This window comes from Hyposmocoma kahamanoa, unplaced genomic scaffold (assembly GCF_003589595.1).
Source record: "Hyposmocoma kahamanoa isolate Upper Pololo Valley unplaced genomic scaffold, ASM358959v1 120, whole genome shotgun sequence".
Classification (NCBI taxonomy): Eukaryota; Metazoa; Arthropoda; class Insecta; order Lepidoptera; family Cosmopterigidae; genus Hyposmocoma; species Hyposmocoma kahamanoa.
In genome coordinates, this window is record NW_020653415.1 from 2,992,915 (window position 1) to 3,020,100 (window position 27,186).

Here is a 27,186-nt window from a genome sequence, read left to right on the forward strand (position 1 = left end):
AGATAAATATTTAAAGAGATATGTAAAAAAAACACTGCCTTATTTTTAAATATTTTTCTCTAAAGAAAATACTGCCTCTAACATTTTGTAATAATCGAACATGCAGCGAGTACCCGCTACCCTTACCAGCCTTTGCGCATGCTTTGAATGAGGGGAAAATTTAATTTTATTATTATATTTTAATAGTACCCTTTAAGTACGAAGGCTTGACACGCGGGTGTTCAATTTACTACCGTTCAGTAGGTACTAACACGGCCATGTCGTCCTCGTCGCCGTTAACACGACAGGGCGTAACCAGCGCGAGAGCGACATAGAAGCGCGACTGCTAATACTGTTATTCTCGCATAGAGATCTCGCGTTTAATGTCGCTCACGCGCAAGTCGCACCATGCCGTGCTAACCTTACTGGTGTTCTGTTTCGTAGAGTAGCCCAAATAAAGAGTGTGTTAGTATTTGTAAAATGGCACGAATTTATCTTATGTTCAGAGACGATTCTTTATACATATACGGATTAGACATCAGCTACTCATTCGCCTCTTTAAATATTTATATCGTTCAACCAGTCACCCAGTATAATTAATAAAATAATAACGTGCCAAACAACCACATCAATAATCTTAAACTAGAGAAATTCACTCCGGTGCACTACCTGGAACACCCAAACCAAAAGTAGTTTACAATTTATTTCGGGATAATATTATTTGATCCTTGAAAATATTCAGGGCTCATTGAAAACCAGCGCCACAGTCACTTTTGCGTACGCCACAACCGCACACATGACAGTACAACATTTGTAGTTGTTATATTTAGTATTTTTCTGTTTTGCTCCTTGTTTGTTATTGTCTTATTTTATTTTATTTTAATTTTGTTAATTACGTCTTTTTGTTTTGTTTTGCTTGTCTAAGTGGTATCAATATTTTTTTGTATCTATGTGTTGTGGCGTTGCAATAAATGTCTATTCTATATTAATTGATCTATTGTAAATGTGCCCTTTTTTAAATAAACGATATTGTTTATGGTGTTTTATGTTTCATATAATTATAATATTAACTCTTCCGTCTATATTACTTGATCTACGGATAAATTATAAATAACTGCATTAAAGGTAACACTTAAATTATGTTTAAGCGTACTAAATTAATATTTTATAGTCAAAAATAATATTTAATAGATTTTTTTCATATATGTCATATGTTGGTTGCGCCCTCCATTCAGTAGATTAGATTGGTTCAGTCCAACCCCACATAACCCCGACTCTGCCCCCGCAGGGCCGGGGTATCAGGAAGCAACCTTCTTTCAGGAAATAAAAAAGGTTTGTATATGAAAAAGCAGAGCGTTTCCGAACATGGTTTCAGGTTTTTTACAGGTTCAAACATTAGCTCAGAACAGATTAAAAGTACATTGATTTAATATATTTCATGTCTCAGAGAACAACGATCAATCATTAAAAAAGATGACCGTTTAGACTTTTTTGCCTGCTGCTTTTGCAAATTTAAAATGATCATTTAAATACATGCCATTTATTTCATTTCATACATGCGACTGCGGTCAAATGAATGAAGTCAAATTGAAGAAGTGAAGGTCAAATTATTAAGTTTATAGTCGATTAAGCCGTACTTGTACTGTAAAATGCAGTTACCTATCACGGCTCGGGAACACCTCGGCTTGTTCTTGCTTTTTTGCAAGACCAAAACAATCTCACTGTAGTAAAACTAAGACCAAGAGCAAGACTGTATACGAACGCGAGGCCAAGACCTCAGTCTGTTTGTTGTTATTTTTGTCTCGCATTAGGCAACACTAGTATTTTGATGGTCTTGTCATAAACTGAGATTTATAAAGCCGAACTTTGACCTCGATTAAGCCAAAATGGCGATCTAAGAAAATTTTTCGTATGATACCAAGTTTAAGCAAGACATTAAATTAAAAATTGAGATTATTTCATAATAGTCGTTTGGTACGTTTTATAAATCTCAGCCATATTTAAACCGCGCGAGTTTGAGCCTAACCTAGGCTTACCCATTTTTTAGCAAATGACTAAACCATAATGATGTATGATAATAATGCTATAGTACAAGTGTCCTATACGGCCTTACCAACGTATACAAGCTCAAACGTACATCAAAAGAATTTGAAAGAAGTCGAGAATGTTACAAGAAAGCCTAGAAAATGTTTACATTGTAGATTATAGAAGTAACTTAAAACCTACTTGTTAGTCAATCTCTTTTCATTGAACTGCAACTTTCCAGGCTGTTTATACAGTATGTACACATAGCGATGAATTCCCGTGCCTTGTGGCGGCCCGGATCCGATGTAACCGGATAACACTTCACCCTCTGACACGTTGTTCCCAGGAATATTCACAACTAGCCAGTGGTGCCATTCTCTGTAAATTTTCTCAGGTCCATCATAGTTGTCGGGATCTATCGCACAGAAAAGGTTAAATTAAATTGTAGTTGAATATTTTTAGCTGAAACTCCTTACAAATTGTGACGAGCAAATTTATATTCATGAGTTTTTACATTAATTTTTTATGCATGCGCTTTATAACACTTGGTTCTGTGTTGATTTGCCATTTTCATTTTTCTTTTAATCTCTTACCGGTAAAGACAAGAGTGTAATAAGCGCTTGCATCCGCCGCATACGTGACGGTGGGCTGGTCCTTAACTTGCGTGGGAGTAAGCTCGTTGCCATAGGATGCTTGCGCGCCACTGGGGAACTTGAGCTGAAAAAAGGTTAGACTTATATTTTGACTAATGTAGATAAAAATATCTTCTTGCTTCTCCTCCGATCTGCCTGGCCGTCACGATAGTGAATCAGTAACACTTGACGCAGATATAAAATGAGGATATAATAATGACTTTTGTGTCCTCTTAGATTAAAGACAATTATGCTTGTTCATGCTATGGAAATCTTCTGAAGCACTACAATTCCATACTGCAGAATGAACATAAACGAACAGCTTTAGGCCGTCGTAGATGCCAACTAGAAGCCTAAATAATCTCAGTACAGAGTACTAAAAACCGACCTCAAAAGTTCGTGGAGTTAATTTGTTTCCTAAATTTTATTGAAATTGGTTACTGGAAAGTACGCAAGACCGGATTCATCCCCTAATTTGCCACCCTCCCCGGTGGAATATTTTCTTAAAATTTAAATGGGATCAATACTGAGATACCCTCTTTCCAACAAAAAAAAAAAGAATCGTCAAAATCGGTTCACAAATGCCGAAGTTATCGCGTAACATACATACAAAAACAAAAAAAAAATACAATCGAAATGACAACCTCCTCCTGTTTTGAAGTCGCTTAATGAAAGCTCGCTAAATAATGCGTATACATTTTATTTTATTTCATTTTATTTTTTTATTATATAGGCAGCAAACAAGTGTATGGCCCGCCTGATGGAAAGCGGTCACCGTCGCGTATGAACGCCTGCAAAACCAGGGGCGTCACGAGCGCGTTGCCAACCCTTTAGGACCACAGACGGACGGATGGACTCCATGCTGTATTCCTGCGGGAAAACCCCGATAAGGAGCTCATTTCACGACCTAATTGTACGTGGGAGGAAGTTCCTCTGAAACCGTACAGAACGAGATCGAGTCGGTTCCAGTGTATGAGGATGCACTCCCTGCCGGTGGCGAGCGCTGCGATGACAAAATGTTGCTATTGGCATTCATGAAGAAAGAAATTGAACGTCATTACACAAATTCTCTACAAAGAACTCGCTTATTTTCATGTAACTTACGACCTTGTGCTGCTGTCATTTAGTTACCTACATTACGCGATATTTAAGATAATTGATTAAGTATTAATTTTATTATGTAATGTAAATAATAAGCCGTCTTATAATCGAATTGGCAATGTCAAGGTCTTTCAAAGATAATAGTGATAAGTACTTTTAAATATTGATAAGTTGACATAACATTAATACGAGGAATAAAAATAAACTAGCGGTTCTTGACAGTTATTTTCACAAAGTGTACAAATAAGATAGAAGAAGATCGCGGTTGATATTCAAAATTTGCCGTTTATTAGAAGCAGGTAGATCTCGTTGTGAAAGAATTCGTCCAGGGAAGTACTGCTATCTTACCGACCAACTATGCTATCTTGCCGCCAACAAGTAATGTCAGCGTTATTGTGTTTTGAATGGTAAGGGGCTAGTGAATTACAGGCGCTTAGGACTTGTCAGCTTAAGTTTCACGGTGACGAGCGCAGTGCCCCTCAGATCTTTGTTATTTAAAGTTCTGAGTGGCACTGCAACTGTTATGGACAGGCGTGTATCTTACCACGCGCACGACTTGTTCGTCTGTCACTCGGTACGACAAATAAAAATGCATGATATAAAACTATAGAGAAACAAAAACTTTATACTAACGGATACATGCTGTTTCTGTGTACTTGGATGACAAAATCTATGGTACTGACCCGTTTAGTTCTTTCAAGTTGTCTCGATAATTATTGTAAATATTTTTTATCGTAAAAAGAGCAACCCCTACAGTTTCTTATTTTTTCTTCTCAGGGAATCTGCCTTACGAATGAGTAGAAAGTTTGGATATATTTCAATTTACATTTAAGTAAGTGGAGGAGGTGTTTTAAGGCGAGGCGATGCTAGTGTTTAGGTGGTTAATGATTTATGACTTTATTGAATTTCTAAGTGTCCAACGGCCGCTGGGGTGAAAGCTTTGCGTGGTTGATTTGTTGTCTAGTTTCTTTAATAAGGCGAAATCTACATTTACAAGGCATTAAATAAAGGAAAAGTACACTAAATGAAGCCGTGATAGCCCAGTGCTGCATCCGATTCGTATTTATTACGAATCCGAGAAAATACGAGTATCTCTTGTACACCTAGAGATAAAATTATCACTGTGACATTTCTGCCGTCACAAATGTAACTAGTAACAAAAAATGTAACAAGTAACAAATGGTCAAATATCCGTTTTGAAATAGCAAAAAAGAGAGCTCGAAATTCTCTTTTAAAAACAGAATTACTTAACGTGTTCGATTTATCGGAGCTTACACAAATTTATTTTTTTGACAAATGTCAAAAAAATATTTTGTCAATTTGCCGCGTTTTAGTTCGTGGACGTCAGATTTCGGACCGTTATTTCTCGAAGTTGGAACTGATACGAATTGGACGGAGTGTGCAATCGCTCTAATGGTTTGACCTATCGCCTCTCAAACAGAGGCCGTGGGTTCGAATCCAGACTCGCACCTCTGAATTTATGTGCGAAATTTAATTTGAAATTTACCATGAGCTTTTCGGTGAGGCTGACAACCCTCGGAAAACGTGTAGTCCACTACCTGCATTAGGTCAACGTGGCGGACTAAAGCGCAAGCCACACCGCGAACGAAGCTAGCTAACTCAGCTTAACTCACGTTGCATACAACCAACGATGCCAGCTAATTTACTGCCACCTTACTTATTTCTGCCACCAAGCAGTAATGTCAGCAGTACTGTGTTCCAGTTTTGAGGGGTAAGGGTGCTAGTGAAAGTACAGGAATATGGGACTTGTGACGGGCGCAGTGGTAGATCTTTGCAATTTAAAGCTCTGAGTGGCACTGTAACAGTTATGGACAGGCGTGTAGCTTACCATCGCCTGACATACCACGACTTGTTCGTCCCGTCACTTGATGTTATGAAAAGAAAACTATGTACACGTGGATCGTGGGGACCGTTAGGTTAGTTTAGTTAGCACGGTGAAGCTAAGAGGAACTCACGGGCCGGCCGATGGAGCTAGGCTGGCCCGAGGAGGAGAGTGTATCGCGTAGGTTCGTCTCGATCTAGGCCGAGCGGGTCCGCGCGGACGCATGCGGTGTGGATGGTCGCGGGGGAAGAGACGTGTCGGTGTGTCGTTGCCGCTCGTCCTGTCCTCCGCGGCCGAATTTGGGCGATTGGCCCGTGCGGTGGGCGCTCTAAAGAACTCTCTGCGGAGAGTCCACGTGGATGCGCGTAGAGCGTTGCGGCGGAGCCTACCAACAGATCCGCCGCGACGGCTGGGGGAGCATCCTCTGAACTTCACAGTTGAGGGGATCTCGTCCTGGCCCCATGGCCCCTGGGTAGCGGACTCGGGGGAGTTCGTTGCGCAGCATGGAGGGGCCCGAGATGGAAAGCTCGTCTGGTGTTCGGCGAGCCTTACATTTGGAGTCGGGGGACCGTTGTGTCTCCCTTCTTCCCTGCGCTGGGCGCGGCCAGCCGCTGGAGGCGCGGACGAGCGATAGCGTACCCGTGCCTCTACCTGCAGCGGAGAGGAGGAACACCCCGGGGGTTTGGTGAAGTCGGGTTGCTCCAATTCAGGGTTCAGCCCAGTCCCACATAACCCCGGTTCTGCCCCCGCAGGGCCGGAGTATCTTTAACAGATTCCGGGTAATAAAAAAAAGGTAGCTCGGTTAGTTCGCGGTGTGAATCGAAGTATGAAAAGATGCCCCGACTACGTGAGCTAGGCTAAGATAGTTTAGTTCCGTTCGCGGTGTTGCCTGCGGGACGTATACATGAGTTCATGATGATGATGTTGACACTAAATGAAGAAGTATAAACACTGACCTCAATGCTGGCGGTGGGTGGAGTTGGTATGACATCAGGCACAATCTTGCTCGACTCGAAAGCCTTCGGGACCAGAGACATGATGAACTGAGGAATTAAGTAAACATTTTACCCGATTATATACAGAGCATAGGTATATAGGATGTTTGAAAACATGTAAAGAAACGTTAACTTTTTTTTTCGGAAAAGAGTTCGACCGTAGTACGTAGTAGTGTGACCTTTTATCACCTTTCCCTGGTTTCTGGCCACTTGTTTTCAAATGTTCTTTAACTCCTATATCTCGCCATTCTCATTTTGTTTCGTTACGTCATCACTCTCTGCTCAATCGCCGAAACGAGCATGTCTCCTCTTAAATTTTTTGAAGGTAACTAAAATCTCTTGTGCGATAAATATTTAAAAGATCAAAATACTTTCCCTTTTTCATTTTGAACTTTAAACTTACTAAGCAAGATGTGTGAAGGCTTCGGAGGCTACTATACTCTCCAGGCTGCGTTGCCAATGTGTGGGGAATGTCAAATCATTTGAGCTTGATTGGGGTTTTTGTGGGACAATGCGGGCATTCTGGCATAGCGTCAATAGAGCCAATTAAACCAAACCCACACAGCGCTAATCCCCACAAAGGCCCCAATCGAGTTCAAGTGAGCTGAAATTCCCCACAATGTGTGGCAACGCTGTCTCCAGGTTACATTACAATCTATAGGACATGCTTAAGCGGTGCCAGCAGTGCGTGACACCCATCAGTACTATATCGATTCTTGTACGGTCCATTGTCGAGCACGGCTCTTTTTTATGGAGGAGGTTCAGGCCACCAAGACGGCCTGATGAGTGGCTACTAACCTAAAGTATTCTCGAATCACATGCAGTTTAACTTGCCTGCATATTTGACGTTCTTAGACCTCATCAGATCATCTTCAAAGAATTCGTCCAGAGACTACTGCCACCAAGCAGTAATGTGAGCGTTACTGCGTTTTGGTTTTGAAGGGTAAGGGTACTGGTGAAATTGGGACTTGTCAAATTATGTCTCAGGAGGCGCAGTGGTAGAGTCTCTCAGATCTTTGCGATTTAAAGTTCTGAGTGACACTGCAACCGCTATGGACAGACGTGTCGCTTAACACCCGGCTCACGGCTTGTTCGTCCCGTCACTGATATCATAAAAAAAGGTAAATCTATGTCAAAGTTAAGGTTAAGACGGAAGAAAAGCCACAAAGGAAAAGACAAATATTTGAAGAGCTTTTCAGTGATATTTTTTTATACAAATTCAAATTCAAATTCAAAATAATCTTTATTTCATAGGTAAGCATTATTACACTTGAAATCGTCACAATGGTTAAACTCTACCGCTCATTCGTAAGGCAGATTCCCCTGAGAAGAATGAGCAAGAAACTCTAGGGGTTGCTCTTTGTAAATAACATTTACAATATTTTTTTTTTATTATTTGAAACATCAGAGATCGAGACTACCTCCATGAGCTAAACGGGTTATTACCACGGATTTTTGTCATCCAAGTACGCAGAAGTTGTATAATAACCTTTAGTATAAAGTTTTTGTTTTACTATAGTTTTAAACCTCGTGTAAGGCAAATTTTGTATATCAACCGAAATCTTGTTATAGAAGCGTATACATTGCCCCTTAAATGATTTTTTGACTTTGTGAAGACGACTATCAAGAAAAGCTAGTTTATTTCTATTCCTCGTATTAATGTTATGTCTGTCACTATTTTTCATAAATAAATTACTATTCCTTTTAACATACATTACATTTTCATAAATGTACTGTGAGGCTAGTGTAAGAATGTTAATTTCCTTAAACTTATCTCTCAAAGATACTTTGGGGCCCAGATTGTAAATTGCCCTAACTGCACGTTTCTGCAGGACAGAGATTCTGTTGATATCGGCGGCATTACCCCAAAGCAAAATGCCGTACATTCTGTATAACAGTGTTATTGTAACATAATTGTAACAATCGGTTGTGAATTGAAATCGAAGAAATATAGTTTTCTTTTATATTATACTAACAATCATTGTATTTTAAAGATACTGTAGTTTTGTCTATTCCACTGTCGCCTTTCTGCGAATGTGGAAATTGGCACGCATGGCAATTTTTAACCGACTCCAAAAAAAGGAGAAGAATTTTATTTCGACTGTATTTTTTTGTTTATGTTACGCGTTTACCACGACATTTGTAAACTCACTTCGATGATTCTTTTTGTTGGAAAGGAGGTACCCTCAGTAGTGGATAAATTCAAATTTGAAGAACATATTCACCTACAAAGGTGGTAAATTACTCATTTGTAAATTAATGTAATGTAAGGTGGTCAATTTAATTACTCATTAACGGATTTTAATAAAACTTGGCAAATAGATTTCAATTGACGACTTCCGTGGTCGAGTGGCTTGTACACCGGTTTCATGGTGTTGCCATCTCTGCGGTCCCGGGTTCGATCCCCGGTTGGGTCAGTGTGGATATTTTTTCGTTCGTCTAGGGAAGTACTGCCACCACAACTACTGCTACCTATTTCTACCACCGAGCATTACTGTGTTTCGGTTTTGAAAGGTAAGAGTGCTGGTCAAATTACAGGCACATGGGACTGGTCAACTTATGTCTCAGGGTGACAGGACGGTGGCAGTGTCTCTCAAATCTTTGCGACTTAAAGCTCTGAGTGACACTACAACTGCTATGGACAGGCATGTTGCTTAACACCAAGCGCACAATTTGTTCATCCTGTCACTTCAAATCATAAAACAACAACAATTAAACATTGTACGCCCGTAGCGGGTAGATTGTGAGGACGGTAATTAATAATAACAATAATAGCGCACACACTCAACATAGCCCGGCGCTAGGGAAATCCTGTGTCGCTGGTCCCATAGACACACACATAGACAACCACAAATTCCATAAATGTAGGCCATAGAAATATTTCTCCCGGCCCGGGAATCGAACCTGAGACCTCTACATGGAAAGAAAGAAAGAAAGAAGTCTATTCACTGAATTGAAACACTACACACACTTATATCTAAAATTACAACTAAAAAGAAAACAACAAGTGATTTACTAATTTAAGTTAGTAAGTGTGCGCAGTGGCTCAAGCGAGGAAAAGGATACGACTCAGCAATATGTCTATCTCGGTCGAAACAGACGCTGATTTTCAGTCGTTCCTGTATCGGCGTCGACTGAGTCCCGAGGAAATGGTACATGTATATCCTTCCTTTTAAGCCACACTACACATTTACGACACACGTATGTATTTAAATAAAAGTTATAAATATATGTAAATATCATTAATAAGTTGGGAACATACATGGCAGTTCGGCATGGTAACCGTTCGGCCACAGAGGCAGTTTAGCAGGTAATTATATTCATAAGACCTTAATGTTCACCACATTCAGACCGTAAATGTATTCTATTCCATAAAGGCGTTATTTAAAAAAATACTATCCCGTACATAAGAACCAGTTAATGGAGTAATTGTGTAAGAGAGACAAGAATTACACGTTTTAGTTTGCTTTTTCTGTTTATTTCATTCATAACTTGCCCCGTATGAATTGCCATGCTTGTCCTCAAAAGGGCAATTTAGGCCCGAGATATGCCAAGAGATATAAATATTAATAAATTATTTATTTGCTCGTAATATATTTTTAACAAACATACCTAACAAACCGATTTATTTTTGTGAAGGAGACTTGCATAGATAGTAACTGTGATGTCGTACGGTTATTATAATAAAACCACGTGTATAGGTTACATCCAAACTATATCTCCATTTAACTAGTATTCTTAGTATTTGGACTAGTCGTGTTTTTAAATTTCTATTGAATATCAGAATATTTCACCACCATCATATAATTTTTTTTATTGTGAAATTACTCCACTAGCATTTTACCAAAAAATTCATTACGGTTAATAGCGACATCTCTAGCCAGGACTGGTAGCTGTAAAGGTACCTAACTGGGTAACGAAATACTTTCATAGATTTCTCGTAGATGGCGCTACGGCTGAAAAATCGTTGAAAACCAAGCACATAGATTATTCGGGAGGTCCGTTGGTTCGTTCTGTGGCTTAAATTGGCATAGCGTCTGGCACAGTTTGCTAGGAGACGTCGTCGATTCAAATACGGCCGGATCGAAGTATTTTTTTCTAAGTGTTGGATATTTATATTAATAATTATAACAATTCTGTTTTTGTTTCTTAGTTTTTTTTTTGCAAAAAAATATTAGTAAATAAATATGGCTGTTTACAAAAATAACATATCGAATAGTGCTTTTGTCACATGAAGTTTTAAAAATAATACGAATTTCATAACTTTTTTTACACATATTTAAGTGTAAAAAAAGCTATCGACTAATTTTATTTTTAATAATTAATTTTATTTTAATCTTCAAACCTCTCTCCTGAAAAGTTGCCATTTTACAAAATGTGACTTTATTACACCAAGTGCGATACAAAAACCGATAGACATTTTTAACACAAATTTAAAAAATAGTTATTTTACGGCCTATAATAAAATAATATAAAATCTAAAATAAAAAAGAAAAATCTTGTGCAAATAGAAAAGTTATTCAGCAAAAAAATTATTTTCAAATTGAACTTACCTATTCAAACGTAGATATTTACCGGCAACCTAAATAACACTGCTCACTGGCCTGCGACTGCGCTGCTGATTGTGGTTGAGAGCAACCGACGCGCAGATAACGAAATAGCATGACAAGAAATTCACATCTCCAAATTCCGAAGTATGATTCTGGAGAGCACTACAGGTTTTGACGATCTGCACGTTGGGTTGACAATACAATAAACTTTAAAACAGTAAACGTACAGGTTAAAAAACGTACACGCGTTCTCATTTATACGTTTTGTGAGCCAGTTTTCCGTTACGGTAGAACCGTTTTGGGGCAGAAACCGGAAGTTTTGCTGCAACGCTCATAATACAGTTTCGTGGAAGATGGACGAGGACGTTGCGGCGGAGTACGAAAAACCGAACCGAGTGATTGCGGTTGCGACCGATTCGGTTTTTTTACCCTACGCTCACGTTTCCAGTGACACGGCACGGAAAATAAATGAACCGTTTTTTTCACCATATACGGTGTTACCTATATTGTGAATTCACCCTTCTGTGTAGAATCGCATTCACCCCCAGAAACCGTCCAGAAAAACGATTCGGCAAACCATACAAGTGTGAACTTGATGTATTCAGCAACGGTGGTGCGTTCAGCATACATCACATTACCCCCTTAGACAATATCGCCCAAATATGCATGATGAATTCATATCTTTTGAAGGGAATCTTTTGGGTCAAGGTCATATGGAGTTGTTGTCTATCAGGTAACAATACTGATTAAACCAATTTTGCACAAACTGATTCTTGCGGCACATTGCCCCTTAGGCCTTGCTCAAATATGCAGTTTTTATTACTTATATATTTTGAACGGGGACGTCTGGGGTAAAAGCCAAGTCTTATTACTTTGTCATAGACTCTGTAACAACACCTAAAAGTTTCAGCCTTGCCGTATAAGACAAAAAAGTTATGATTATAATATAACAAATCTATCTCATTTGAAATGTACTAACTCGTATTTTTATGACATTAACACGAAAAAAAACTCGTGACCAGTAGATTATTCAGTGTTTTGACGTCTTTGACAGTCGAAAATAACATTTCGTTTTTCAAAAAATCCTACGATAGGCAAGCTCGTTTTTGCACCCACTGTGCACCGTTGCGTATTTGTGGCCAAGAGATCACCAAATACGAGTCAATCCACATAAAACGGTACTGATTAATAATAATAATTAGTTTACTTGCTTGAAACATGGATTTAACAGGAATTGTAACAAAAAAACAGTGCCGGCATAAACGTGCTACGCATAGTAATAAATAGTATGCAATATTTACCTGCCAGTGAATGGATTATTTCTTGTTTATAAAACTCAAGTGACGGCACGAAAAAGTCGTGCATTTGATTACCATCAAGCTACACGCCTGTCTATAACAGTTGCAATGCCACTCAGAGCTTTAAACCATAAAGATCTGAGGGGCACTCCCACTGCGCCCGTTACCTTGAGCCATACGTTGACACGTTGAACGTAGTATTGCTCACATTACTAATGTGTTCATGACAGTTACTACCACTGCGCCCGTCATCCAGAGACATAAGCTGACAACTCCCATTGCCTGTAATTTCACCAGCACCCTTTCCCTTCAAAACCGGAACACAGTAATGCTGACATTACTGCTTGGTGGCAGAAATAGGTAAGGTGGCAGTACTGTAGACTAGGCTGTACTCTGAGTAGAATCTCTGGCTGAATGAGTTAGTTTGTATTTAGAATGCTTTCGAAGAAATGAAATAAGTAAAAATAGAAGATCTTGACAGACAGACAGTTTTGATTTGTAACGCAATACTAAAATTATGTAAAAAAGTGAAATAAACCAAATATCTTAAAGATTATTACAGTTTGAATTTATAGAAATGCCTCTCGCAATGCATTAGAGCTATGACCCCTATTACAAGTTGGTGGATTGCGCCGGCTTTAAAGAAAAAGAACCGTGGATAAGGATTCCGATGAAGAAAAGTCCGGTGTAGAATATTTTTATGTCTTGTTACGACACAACATCAAGAAAGCGTACATAAGGTCCCACATTGACGTTATGAGAAATAATTGGAGAAAAATTAATATTTTCCTGTACATGCAGACTTGGAAGGAAGGGAGGAGAGGATACACCATCAAATAGATAACATTTACTTTTGTTTTTCTTATATATTTTTTTAATTTGATAGATATATTATCCTGTATATGCGAATAGTTCGTGCTCATCCTTCCAGTTGAACAAGGACTGTCTGCATTCGGGGAAAGTATATTTATTTAATTAATTAGGCGTCTTTCATATGGGATATCCCCATCCCATGTGTATGTTAGGATATGTTGTTAGCGTTATATGTGTGTTGGTTCTTGTTTGTTTAAAGATAGTAAGTGAAGCTGATGGAACGTGATAGCTGCAAAATGAGGACTAAGGCAGCTGGGAGATCAATAGTGATGTAACCCAGTGATCGTCCGATGGATGTTCAAGCCTGTGTCGTCATTGTGGCAGCATGCACGTTGGAGATAGCTTAGGTTTAGGGAGTTTAGGGAAATAGTTTTGTAGCAATGTTTAGAAGTTTGATAGGGTCGTTCAGCCAGTTTAGGGTCGATGAAATAAAGTGTTAGAGTTTAGTCAGGTTCCCTATTTAGCTAGGATAGCGAGTAATTATATATTTTTTTGATTTGTTTGTTTAGGACGTGGTCATGGTCTGTCTTTTTGGATAGGTTTTTGGCAGACTAAAGCCATAGCCTCCTCGGTGGTTACTTGTTGGTAAGTTGATAGCTTCCGAGCAGTGTGTGGCTAGCCTGTAGTAAAGGCTGATCACTGATGTAAGTTGCCTATCATAGGTAGAGCACCAGCTAGGGATGTTCACCCCTTCAGCTGTGAGGAAGAGGGATGTAGACTAGGCTGTACTCTGAGTAGAATCTCTGGCTGAATGAGTTAGTTTGTATTTAGAATTCTTTCGAAGAAATGAAATAAGTAAGAATAGAAGATCTTGACAGACAGACAGTTTTGATTTGTAACGCAATACTAAAATTATGTAAAAAAGTGAAATAAACCAAATATCTTAAAGATTATTACAGTTTGAATTTATAGAAATGCCTCTCGCCACGTAATCTGAGCTACCCCCTTATTTCAGTACTTCCCCGGAGGAACATTTGTGATGTTGTCTCATATTGCCAGGCATCTTGGGCACCTTGGGACCCAATTTTATTCATATGATTTAATCCTAGTTTTGTTTTCTAGTATTTAAAATTTTACTGTAACGTACCTGTGTATTTCAACTTATTGTCTTATAAATGATATATATTATTAAAATTCGTTGAGAATACCACCTATACCGATAACCGATTTCATTCTGCGGTGGCCAGTGTTTCCTTGAATCGACTACGCACTCTGTTAGGTCGCTGCATAGATAAAATGTGTAAATGGGGGTTCTGCGATACCGCAACACAGCCCACACAGCACTTGCTATTGTGCCTCTTGTACCCTGAACGAGGGAAGATCTCTACGCGGCCACGGTTAACGCAGTGAAGGCAACCTACTATTCAAAGTCAATATAGTCAGAAATCACTGTGGGCACATTTCAAATAAAAAAATATTATTTAGTAAAACACATTTAATTATTTTTCCAACAAATTTAAAGCGAAACTAGAAACAACAACAAACTAAAAACTGCAAAAATGTTAATTACAAACATAATAATCACTACGTACACATAATTATAACAATAATTCTGAATTAATTACAAATTATTATGACAATAATTATGACTTTTTCTCTTAAAACAGATATTAAAGTGCAAATTCTTGCATCGCTTAAGAGTTACTAAAAATAGAAGATAATTAAGTATTTTAAAATATATTTTGACCTAATTTAATCGTATAATTTCAGGATTTTTAGTTATAATTTTATTATTCAGAATATTTTATATAAAACTTTTTATGACCAATGACAAAATCGACTAGTAATCACAGAATTCAGAAAAAATAGTAATTATAAAATACAACAAATAATTTAAGTACTTTAATTATGAAAAAATGTATTATTACGTATGGGTATGTATTAAATTGATTATAAAATATATTTACAAAGTCAATAATACATAATATGTTTATCATGTAACAGAAATATCCGTTCTGATTATTACATACCTACGAGGGTAGTTTGGTACGTCCGTCACTTTGAGAAGAAAAAAAACACTCTTTTAAATTATGGTTTATTTTGTACGTAATCTCCTCTTTACTCTATACAACTTGACTAGTGATATTATAACTTCATAAAAAAAAAACTTTTTTATCAAACTGAAAAATAAGCCCCTGTTTCACTTATCACGTCCGTCCTCTAAATGGATAAAAGAGATAAATCTGGTGAATACGGGGAGTGCGGTAAAAGTTCGTACAATAATTCGACAAAATTTCATGTTGTGGTTGCAGATGACACACAGAATATTCGAAATTCCGTTTTCACTATCTTCAAAAAATATATATAGACCTCCCCTACCTTTTTATTTTTATTTTGTCGGGCTAATTTTGAAAAAGTAACGTCAGTTGTTATTAAGGAGTTATAAATACATTCTCAAAAAAGTTTCTATTTAACCTCAAAGTCACGTTTTTCATCAAACCGCCCTCGTAAGTACTTACGAGGAGGTTATACATAGATAAATATGAATGTACGTATGTTATATTTATTTATATTTTTTTGTGAAAGTACACCACTAGTTTTTGCTGCAGATCTTTGTTTTTTGTTTTTAACGGCTTTTTTGCCATAGCGCCGCCAATAAGACACCTATGACAATATAAACTGTATATCTATACATTTATACTTGTATACATTTTATTATTATAAAAGCAAACATAAAAAAATACGTCCGTTCCGGAGTTTTTGTGCAAAAGTTACTGAAGTATTAGATTCCATTGCCGAGCATGGATCTCGTTTAAAGACAGGGTTAAGGCCCTAATACATAGTGGTGGTCCACTAGGCCATGCAAGTTGAAAATTTCGACTTTAAGTTTACTGTGGCATTGCAACGTTGTGTTGTTGTTACATATAAATATATAGTCTAATATACGTTTTTATGTCAAATATAAAAATAATATATTTGAAAGTGACCGACATCAATCTATTAAAGATTGGTGGCATTTCATTACCAAATGTGTTATCCATATTGGGTGACAACGTCGTGTTACGGCGGTTAAGTGTTAGAACGTAGTAGAGTATGATAGATATAGTGTGTAGGTGAAAATAGAAGAAGGTAGAGGCACGGAGTTGGTGGTATCTGGCCTCGAGAGGAGACATAGGACAGAGGTGCAAGGTGCTGTCTACAATTTAGCACTTTCTGATTCATTTTCTATGTTGACGGTGGAAATTTGAAATGTCCTTAAAAGGCATAATGACCTTACGACAAAATGTCTCTTAGGACATTTCAAATTTCTACCGTCGATATAAGGATAATAATTTCGTCGATGTAGGTAATTTTGAAATGTCGTAAGCGACATTTTGTGGTAAGGAACATTTCCCACCAAAATATTCCTTACGACATTTCAAATTTCTACCGTCGATATACAGAGTTATTTGTAAAATACTATTGACCTCGTAGGTCTTAACAAAAACTTTTGTTTCGTTAATTTTTACAAAACGTAATGAATTTACCAAAAATATACTTTTAAGTTTTTGTTGTACTATTTGACACTTTTTAGATTAGTAATAAGTTCAAATGTTCAAGCGTCCTTCCGACGACGACCTACACCCCCGCTCCTGTGTTTTGTATGGGACTGATATCATGTTGATTCACGTTAGTGCTTTTTTTGTTACCGCTTAGAGTTATCACCGTTTAGAGCGATCTATTTAAATTTTAAATTATTTTTGTATTTAATAAAAGTCATGGAACAAAAGTTATTGTTTATGACGTTAGTAATATAGCCCGCTAATTTCCTGGTTGTTTACCCTTCCAAAACCATCACACACGATAACACATAAAGGATTTTTAAGGAGTAATTTTGATGGATAGAACCACAGCTAAAAATCTTGTAGACCATTCGGATAATTCTGACAATATGAACGCTTAAAATTTTTTTATTTAATTACGTATGTATTGTAATATTTAGTTATCCCTTCAGCATAATGATTGGAAATTTAGTATGCGACAATAGTACAAATTATACTGGCTCTTATCGTTTTCTTAATATTGTCAACAGTTTAACCAATCAAGAAACTTTTCAAATTAGGTTGTAGTAGCGGCTGTAATGGCGCTTCAGTAATTTTTATTACACTAGTTGTGACAGTGGCGCGCGCGTGTCACGACTGTGGTGCTGCAACTGCGCTTCTCAATATTGTATGAAAATTCGTAGTGGCGTTACTGCAGCGCCACAGTAGCGCCACTGAGGTGATTCTATAAGTGTCTAATGTGAAGGCCCTATTTTCAAGGTTTTATGAAAAGAAAGAACAAAAGTCAAACTACGAGAAATTTTGACACATTGATTGATTTAAAAACATACATATGACAGTTTGATTGATTTTCTTTAAATTGACGGCAACAGTAGATTCAATGGCAACACTGTCAAAAGTTTGACAGGTAATTAGTAAAAACAGTGGTAGAAATGGCAAAACTGAGGTAAAAAATGGGTCAAATATGCAGTTAACTAGCTAGATAGTAAATAAACGACTACGTCAAATATATAATAAACGTCTTTGTCAGTTCAGAATTAGAATGATAATAAATAATAATATTATTCAATAATATATATGTTATTTACACACAATAATTATAATAAAGTATGAACATTATTACTCAGAATAAAAAAAATAACGAATTATTTGGGTACACAAAGTGTAGAGCACAATTTTTTGCAAAAGTCACATTAGATTTGTTTAAATCACAATTAATTCTTTAAAAATTGAAGAAGTATTATTTCAGTTAATCACAGCTGTAAGGCTTGAATCCAGAGCAATACATATCACTGCTCATTAAGAATATCCCATTTCAAAATAGTTCCTTTTTTGACTTATTACTGACGTTTGATCAGAAAGTGCTGAATTTTACTGCGAATGAGACATCGAGCTTTTCATTGGTTAATAATCACATGACAACGTTGAGACTGTCTACTGACAACGTTGAGACTGTCTACTATGTGTCAATTTTGCGCGTTAGACACGTTTCAGGTTTTTTAAACCATCTTCCTTGTGAATTAGAAGCTTTTGAGATAGGTCACTATTCTAGGAAGCCATCGATACAATGTTTTACTTCTGCTGATCACAACAAATGACGCGAAGGAACTCGCTCAGTTGTAAGTAAGGCAGTTGATGGGTCTATAGCGATATACATTCACGAACTAAAGTTCATCTAATGGCAGGATTCAAGCCCTAACAGAACTTTTTTTAATAAAAGCAATTCTTTCGTATTATAATTCCATAATTAAACGCGGATAGCCGCAGTATTAAGACAAAACTTGTTATTAACACAGAAATCCCGACCTGTTTTCTGCCCTAAATATAATACAGTACAAGAGAAGCCCATTTCCACCTTATTTAATTATCAATATTGTTGAAGCAAGTCATGTGTGTATATCTACTTCTTAAAATCTAAAATGTAGATATCATCTATCTGGTTTTAATTGGACGTTGAAATCAATAATTCATAATTGATTTGCGTTAAAATCAACAAAAACGTCTATAGTCTACTGGAAAAGGTGTCAATCAACTTCTCTACCTAAAATAGAACACAAAATAACTCACACGAAAACTCTTAACTAAACAGAATCTAAGTTTTTATACGACTTGGACGGTAGCAAATGCGCTGAAAGTGACTTTCTTTGGTGGTTCAGCGCTGCATGTCCTAACAACTGATCTTTTCCCCCCATCTTGACTCTTTAGTACTGGTTTCAAATTCGCCACATCACCATGTGATTGGGCCTTGAATCGTCCTAGTGTATTACTTGGATTTCCCAAGTCCCTTAGCTTATTCGTTATCCCCGTTAGCCTTGTTGACAGGTTAGAATAGTTCGTCTTCTTCATTTCTGGCTGCTTCTTCGGCTCACTTAGCTTCTTAGATAATTCTAAGTTCTGAAGTGATGTGAATTTTCTATGGTCTGTGGTTAAGTTTCTTTTAACTTCTGTCATAGGGCGTGGTAACCTTGGTGCTCGTGGGACGAAGTTGCTAGGACGGAAAGACAGAGGTGCCAGCTTCGGAATCTCGCTTGGCATCCTATAGTATTGTATTGGCTCGATTCTGGTAGGTGGTTTCCTCAGGGTAAGAGCCATGGCCATTTTTGTCGGCCTAGCAAGGCTATCGAATGCTGTTGTTGAGAACTGAGAACGACTGTTTCGCCATTCCTCTCGGTCGGATTCGTAGCCCGTTGTCACTGAAATTGAAGAAAATATTGCGTTATTGAAATTATTCTGTTTGCTGATGAGAACATCTTTACTACTAAAAATAAAATAAAAGAAGTACGAAAAACGTTTGTTATACTATTATTTTTCTCTGATATTTTCTGATGAATGATTTTTATAGCTGCAATGTATATTGAATTGAATGTCTTAGTATACATCAACCAAATCGAGACCATGCCTGTTTAATTAATAAACTATGTCAAAAGCCGTTTAAAGATTTAAGAAAATCCATTAATTAAAATTTATATATAGACAAATAATTATTCTTGTTAAAATGGCTAAGGTCAACTAGGTGAATCAAATTGTATGCAGTTACATTAAATGCTTTAAAATATTCTTAATAAGGCTTCCGTGTCTTGTGGCATTCAAATAGCTCTCTAGCTTAAGTATGCTGATGACCTAGACAATAAAACAAGGATTTTTTTCGCAACGTCTAAAGGAAAATGTTAGGTCTAAAGTCCTTGCATGTAATGAAGGTGGGAGTGATGTAATGTATACCTTACACATACATTAGATAAAATACTGAGCAATTTTCCAAGAAAAAAACAATACACTTAGCAGACGTATATTACGTTTCATTTACAGGGAACTGTGTCATTAAAATACTGCACTACAAATAATAAAAGATGTCCATAAAATACATGTACTTTCGATGTACGATTTCTAATTGAACACAGAGAGGCTCTTGATTGTGTCGGTAATATCAAACAAATGCTTTGTGAATTGCCCAATTTAAATATTACATCTCAAATCGAACCATTCGGCAAAATGGCAAGGTGAAGAGAGTATTACAAGCCAGAATCATTGTTTTTGTTTCAATAACAGCTTTTAAAAGAGTGAGTGTCGCTCAAGGATATGTTTTGGGACTCACTGTTTTTATAATGTAAAAGTATTAGAAACATCGCTCTGATGGCTTTTAATTTTAAAACTTAACTTTAAGCGTATTAATGTTACTTTCTTAGTGGTATGTCAAATGCATCTTTTATGCACTACAGTTTAGTATTAACTATTATTGAACATCTAAGACTTTTAAGTTGTTCAGTAATGTGTAAGCCGACGCATGTAAGCATTTTATCCTTTTCGCGACTCTTATTGGAATCCGAATGGAAGTGATTGGCTATACACCATTTGCTAGTGCTGTTACCTTAAAAAATAGTATTTTTTTGTTGTGGTACGATATGGTGACATTTATTCAGAAGGTTTTAATTCTTTGCAAATCTAAATTTATACCTATTCGAGCAATTTTTCTCACCAGGGAGTGAACAATTATTGCTAATGTGACCGTAAAAAATATGCAAGCTGACGCCATCCGTCAATAGTGCATAGGTTGAGAGCAAACTATAAAAAAATGCGCGTTAGTAATTTAGTACTCTAAGGTAAATAAATAATTTGCCATAATATAAATGTAACACACATTTAATCAATCAATTAATATATTTATTCGTCATCATAGGTCATAACATGATAGGGTGTACAGTCTAGTTTAACACAGCTATGATGCACCTCTTATAGAGGCATACGAAAATTTTATCTAATCTCATTTATCTAAATATTTAATTAACATTTCAAGGTTAACTAATAAATCTATTCGATGTCAGATAAAATTTAAATGCATTCTATTGTGTAATATTCAATTATAAGAATATACATTATAATAATTCACACTATATTGTCATTCAAATAGTCATCAACCTTGTAATAGCATTTTTTAATCAATAGACCTGACAATTCCCTCCTGAACATATCCAAGGATAGGATTTTTAGTGGCAGTTTGTTGTAGATTGAGGCACCATGTTAAGGGCGTACTTTTTTCTTAAGAGCTGTTGTACAAGAGGTGGTGCCAGTGGTGAACATTTGAGGATTTCTAGGGCGTAGATTAAATCCCGGAACGACCATTTTTTCCCTGTAGAGTTCGGTGTTTGATTTTAGAAATGTACACGATTCCAATACGTACAAACTTGGAAACGTTAGAAAGTATGTTTAGGAAATAAAACGTTATATTTATACAAACATTTATGACCAGTCGTTTGAAGTTCAGACTTTACGTATTTATCTGAAGTTATTTCTGTTCACACGATAATGTATACGCAATGTAGTTAATCTCGTTTGGTCAATACCGAAAATACTTGAAATTATTAACATTCCCATCAAAGAGCGGTTGGAAGACATATCAGTCGCAGATGTCAAATAAACGAGGTGATAAATGCGAATAGTTTGCTAGGTTGGCGACACACAAGTGTAACAGCACTGAAATCGTCTCTTATGATAATTCTAACAATAAAACAACAATAGTAAATAAACCCAATACTACCAACATATATATAAATATTCATTGCAAACGTGAGCTGTAAACTTTCTTTCCAAACCCTAAAGTTTCGAAAGCCTATGCGAATGAGGCGTCACAAACTCGAATCTCTGCGGCTATTACATTGATGACTTTATGTAAGCGCACTGGGAATCGTAAAGCCGTGTTAGTTCCATCAACCTGTAGGTGCAATAGTGACAAAGTGTCGGGTTACCACATGACTGAAGTCAAAATAGGTTTATGATTACCACAAAATATGCAATTTGCCAACTTGCAACACATGACTTTACAAAGGATTTTTGCCGTAAAATCACTCGTAGTGATGTAGACACAACTGAAATAAACTTCACGTATGTCTAAACAGTCTTGCAGGTTCTTCCATTCGGCAGTAGAAATGCTCAATGACGTTTTCGAAATGTTTACTAGTACGGTGGACCACAACTAAAATATAGGATCTGAAGCTCGTTAAAAACCAAAATAAAGATCTGCAACAAGCGCACAGCAAAATTTGTAAGGTCCGCTAATTCGTTCCGTAGCTTAGTTGGCATAGCATCGGGCACGGTTTGCTGGAAGACGTTGGTTCGCACCCAGCCGGATCGAACGTATTTGTGAAAGAGAATTCGAACCAATGTTTACCAGCAGTGTATCATCTGCCACGGTAGGGTGGGAGATGCTATGCCAAAAATTCACGGTCAGAACTAGCGAGCTTTACGAATTTTTCTATGTGCTTGTTGCAAATCTTTGTTTTTAATTTGCCGTAAAACCATCTGTGAGAAATCTACTTCTCCGTAGATGTTTCATAGATGTCTGGCAAAAAAGCTGTTAACAACAAAAAAAAACAAAGATCAAAGGCCCTACTATGAGCTTATAAGCAACCCGCCAAGTTCCATGCAATTCACATGACGTGGTAAAACTGAATTGCTTAAATTCGTATCATGATATCATGACCTACACAAAGTTGAACGGGATTGGCAAGACAGGATGATGAGTTTTACTTTTTAAACATTAATTATTGTCTCTGGCTGGTTAGCTGACATCTGACAAGTGCGAGATGGAACTACCTTAGAGGATGGAAAAAAAGGGAACTACATACTAAATCATATGATATCATATCCTGATCGCATATCCTGGGAGCGTTCAAGCACTATTAACCGATTGTGTTCAAAATGGGAGTAGGTAATTATATTTTTTATTAATTTTATTATTATATATTTTTTTATTGTTTATACTTATTACATTGTTTTGTAATATCGGCAACTTTTCAATCATACTTTACAATTTGTCGTACGACAAAATTACATGTCATGTCTAGTCATTATCATTAAAATTAATAAGGTGAGTTTGTAATTTGATAACATAATTGGAACGTATCTTGTATTATTACATTTTCATTGATTGCATTAAAGTCAAATTTGGCAACAATAATTAAAAGTTATTTCACGATTTTCGGTAAATAAAATTTTTCAAATTATTAAAATTGCAATAACATTCATGCCAATAATTTATCAACAATACTTTTGGGAACTGGAACTAACATTTTCAAAAAACACTATATTTATTTATTGACCATTGGCTATATAGCCTTTATAGATAACAAATATTTATGAAATAATTTCAGTACTAAAAAAACTGACCTCAAAAGTACGTGGAATTACGTCTATTTGCTAAGTTTTATTGAAACATCCTCTAGTTCGCCACTATACAGGACTTCACACTGGAGATAATAATAATCGGTTCTCACTACTCACAGTATATGGAGAGAAAAACGCCTTGGATTGGAGAATTAGCAAAATCAACCATTAAAATAATTGCTCCTAAATTAAAGTTAAATAGGGTTATATGTATATTATCATGTTATATTGTATTTATGATTAGTCCGTAAGGTATTTATTTAATATTTCTGTTATTGTTTTATTATATTATTGTTATATTATATGTATGTTAGTCTGTAAGGTATGTATTTATGGGTCCTAGTTGCCTGAAATAAATAAATAAATAAAAAAATAAATAAATAAAGTTAGGCGCTATTTATAAAATTGAATCTTCATGCGTGAACAGCCACACTTAAAGGTGGATGATTTTCTTCAAAATGAAATGGGTCCCACTATGGAAGTACCCCCTTTCCAACAAAAAATAATCATGAAAATCGGTTCACAAATACCGAAGTTATCGCGTAACATACATACAAAAAAAAGGACATACAGTCGAATTGAGAACCTCCTCCTTTTTGAAGTCGGTTAATTAAAAATATAATGAAACTTAAACGAAATTTCTTAAAAACGTACCAAAATCTAAAAAAGTTAGTGACGTTGTAACTTTTTTGAATTGCTTATTTTTACAGATAGATAGATAGATAGTCGTGATAGATTTTGCTATGAAAGAAAAGGTGAACTGATTTCGAATGGGAAACATAAACTGCAGCGAATTGTTTTTGTGAGGTCATACATAGGATTTCTCTAAGAGCTCAGTCAGAGTAGGCCCCCTGTAACAAACGCATAGAAAAATTCGTAAAGGTCTGCTGACTCAGAGCGTTTGTTCCATGTTGGCAAAACAGACAGATTCGAGTCCTGTGAGATTGAAAGTATTTTTCTTTGTGTTCAATCTTTGTATTAATAATTATATCAAACTAGTGAATATAACTTATTAACTGTCTCCGTGGCCGAACAGTGACCATTCGATTTCCGGGCTGGGAGAAATATAGGTATGTATGGCCTACTATTTCTCTCGTGAGTTTGGGAGCAACTTGTGGTTGTGTTTGTGTGTTCATGGCACACGCGACACAGAGTTTTCCTAGTGCGGGGCGATGGCTGTGTGCGTTTATTTATTTAATTTAATTGTAACTATGGTTATACTTTTTAAGAGTAGTCAAAAAATTTTATATTATCTTCACAAAAATTACGTTAGGTTAGGTTATTTGTATGAAAATTTATGAAGCCTGCTCTCTTAGCACAAAATTCATCAAATTATCAGATTAAGCCAGTAAGTTTTTAAAATGGCGAACATAAAATTGAATTAGGTACAAACATTGTATATGTTTACACAGTGGAACAGCAATATCTTTTGTGTTACCACGGTAAAAGGCAATTTCACAGTTGATTATCCACGCGGTACTGATTTGGACAACAATGTATTTGATGTTACTAGCTATACAACGATATACTCTTTAACGTAACCCACTGCAATAATAATTTTCTAGATACTTGTTGAATTTAATTGCAGACTCGATATAGTTAAATATACATTTTTTGTGTCCTGTGTTCTTAAAGTGCCTCCCACAACAGTTCAGTGTAGTGTCAGTGGAATGGCCTGTGCCATTATCATTCATTCATTAAATCACTAACGATCTGACTGATGACTTACTAAACTATCATAGAAATTACTATACATGTCTTAATTTTTATCTCCTATAATCAGCAGTTTAGTCTTCGAGTTAAATATGTAATAATATTAGTACATTACACTATCGATGTATCCCCGACTCGCCATTGAAGAGCAAACAAAAATTGCAATGGCATTAGAATAGCGCGACAGTTAATTTGCACGAATGGCGATGGCACGAAGACAGATTTGCAAAAGCTGGAAGGCAAGTGAATTGTTGCAAGTACACCTTAATAAACTTTTACAAAAATAAACGTACAGTTTATAATGAACCACTGAAAGCTACTACTCTTAACTTATAGCAGATTAATAACGTGCAATATCCTGGCATTGACACTATGAACACACAACTGAGATGATTTAAAATTAGCAGACTTGGGACTCTGGAGATTGGCCGTCATTGTGGAAATCTTGTTCCTATCCTTAGCCAATCGAAATACTTCCTGTGCGAATTGTTATCTAAAGAAGACGATGACTGAATAGGCGAAAGAAAATACATTCACTAGCACATTAAAATTGTTTCACTCATTTGCTGTGCATATTAGATTTTTTTTTTTCATTTTACGTTCTTCTCAAACCCTATTTCATTTAAAGCGCCCCATGAACGATCAAAATATTTGTAATATTCTACATATTTGTCAAAATTTTTGGCCGTCTACAGTCGTGTTTGATGCGTTTGTCAAAAAATTACACGTTTGACGGAAATACTCAATACTCAATATTTTATTGCAAAACCATAATGTACAATAAGATTTCAACAATGTGAAATCTAGATTGGCAGCATTGGCATGTTTGTCAAACAAAAAGTCAGTTGTCGCCTAAAGGCCGAGTCTGAACTACAAGCATATAGAACATTATTTGATTTTTGATAATTTGCGGCATGGTTTGAGAAACGTTAAATTTGACAAGCAAATTGGATCGTTTACTGGGTGCTTAAGACTATCAACAAATCTAATGAGCATTGACTCAAGAGAGAGAGACTGAAATGGTTTCGTAAATTTTATCATCATTTCAAAGAATATTATTCATTTTTATTTCGCCATGGCTAGAATATACGTGAGAAATTGCACGATTTAATTCCGCTTTCACCTTTCAAATTATCGGGGGCCTAGACGTATGCTGGGGGTTTTACCTAATATTCCAAGGACTTTCTCGAAGCGTTTCGGTTCCACATTTATATGACGAACGGCTAGCCAGTGGAATTCACTGCCTGCAAACTTGTTCCCTGAACGGTAGAACTTGGGCCTCCATCTTCGACCATAGAGGAGGTAAAATGCGTATTATTTTTTTAAATAAAGCGAAAAAATGTGGTAAAAGTAAACACTGAAAGGACTTGCATAACGTGCGACATGCATTTGTCCGCATTCGTAACACACGGGCATAAGGCATCGAATTTATTTTGCGAAACAATTGCATTCGTATGTAAATACGTATTGCCAATATTAGCTGCGGTAACTTTAGAGAGAACTGTGTTTGTGGGTGACTGCAATGACTGTAACTGACATCGTGATTAGACTAGCGATGAACTAAAAAAAAAAATTATAAATTGGATTTATAGGGAATTTTTTATAATATCAAGTGGCGGGACGAATAACAATTTCACAAGTATCGTAAATAGAATCACATCTAAAAGCAAAAATAAGTTAGCAATGCTTTCATTTTTCTGAATTTAAAATAATGAAATACGTCACCAAATTCGATAAACTATGCAATTTTTGTAAAATGATAAGACTATTTATATTTTAATAGCAGTGGTAGCATAGTGGTTTGCCTACCGCCTCTCAAGCAGACGGGTTCGAATCCGGGCTTGCATCTCTGAATTTTCCGAAATTTACCATGAGCTTTTCAGTAAAGGAAAACATTGTGAAGAAACCAGCACATATCTGCTGAAGTTCCCAATCCGCATTGGAGATCTGTGCCGAGCAGTGTTACTGTATATAGGCTAACTAGTATTATTAAGTAATTTCTTCCATAATGTTTCATAAAAACTATTTACACACAATA

General features: G+C 36.4%; 2 protein-coding genes across 3 annotated transcripts in view; both read right to left on the reverse strand.

Moving 5' to 3' along the window:
- Nucleotides 1-1,994: 1,994 nt before the first annotated feature.
- On the reverse strand, nucleotides 1,995-11,163 carry LOC113240127 (phosphatidylethanolamine-binding protein homolog F40A3.3-like). The gene is made up of 4 exons (XM_026477352.1): nucleotides 11,129-11,163; nucleotides 6,537-6,623; nucleotides 2,598-2,721; nucleotides 1,995-2,419 (listed from the first exon to the last, which is right to left on the reverse strand). Exons 2-4 carry the CDS (start codon nucleotides 6,615-6,617, stop codon nucleotides 2,202-2,204), a joined length of 423 nt encoding a protein of 140 aa, XP_026333137.1. The 5' UTR covers nucleotides 6,618-6,623; nucleotides 11,129-11,163; the 3' UTR covers nucleotides 1,995-2,201.
- Nucleotides 11,164-15,617: 4,454 nt separating this feature from the next.
- Nucleotides 15,618-27,186, reverse strand: part of LOC113240121 — a 146,698-nt gene continuing 135,129 nt past the window's right edge. Inside the window, exons 3-4 of one of the 2 annotated variants that reach the window (XM_026477345.1) lie at nucleotides 18,996-19,471; nucleotides 15,618-18,724 (exon numbers count right to left, since the gene is read on the reverse strand). In XM_026477345.1, coding sequence (XP_026333130.1) covers nucleotides 18,707-18,724; nucleotides 18,996-19,471 — 494 coding nt within the window. In that variant the 3' untranslated portion in view covers nucleotides 15,618-18,706. The other variant, XM_026477344.1, reaches the window with a different exon arrangement.

Bases quoted from the DNA above. Each gene is read 5' to 3' on its own strand.
- LOC113240127 (XM_026477352.1), bottom strand. From the start codon at position 6,617: ATGTCTCTGGTCCCGAAGGCTTTCGAGTCGAGCAAGATTGTGCCTGAT. The intron at 2,722-6,536 runs GTCAGTGTTTAT...ACCTTTTTTCAG, and splicing joins CACCCACCGCCAGCATTGAG to CTCAAGTTCCCCAGTGGCGC. The intron at 2,420-2,597 runs GTAAGAGATTAA...TCTGTGCGATAG, and splicing joins TTACACTCTTGTCTTTACCG to ATCCCGACAACTATGATGGA.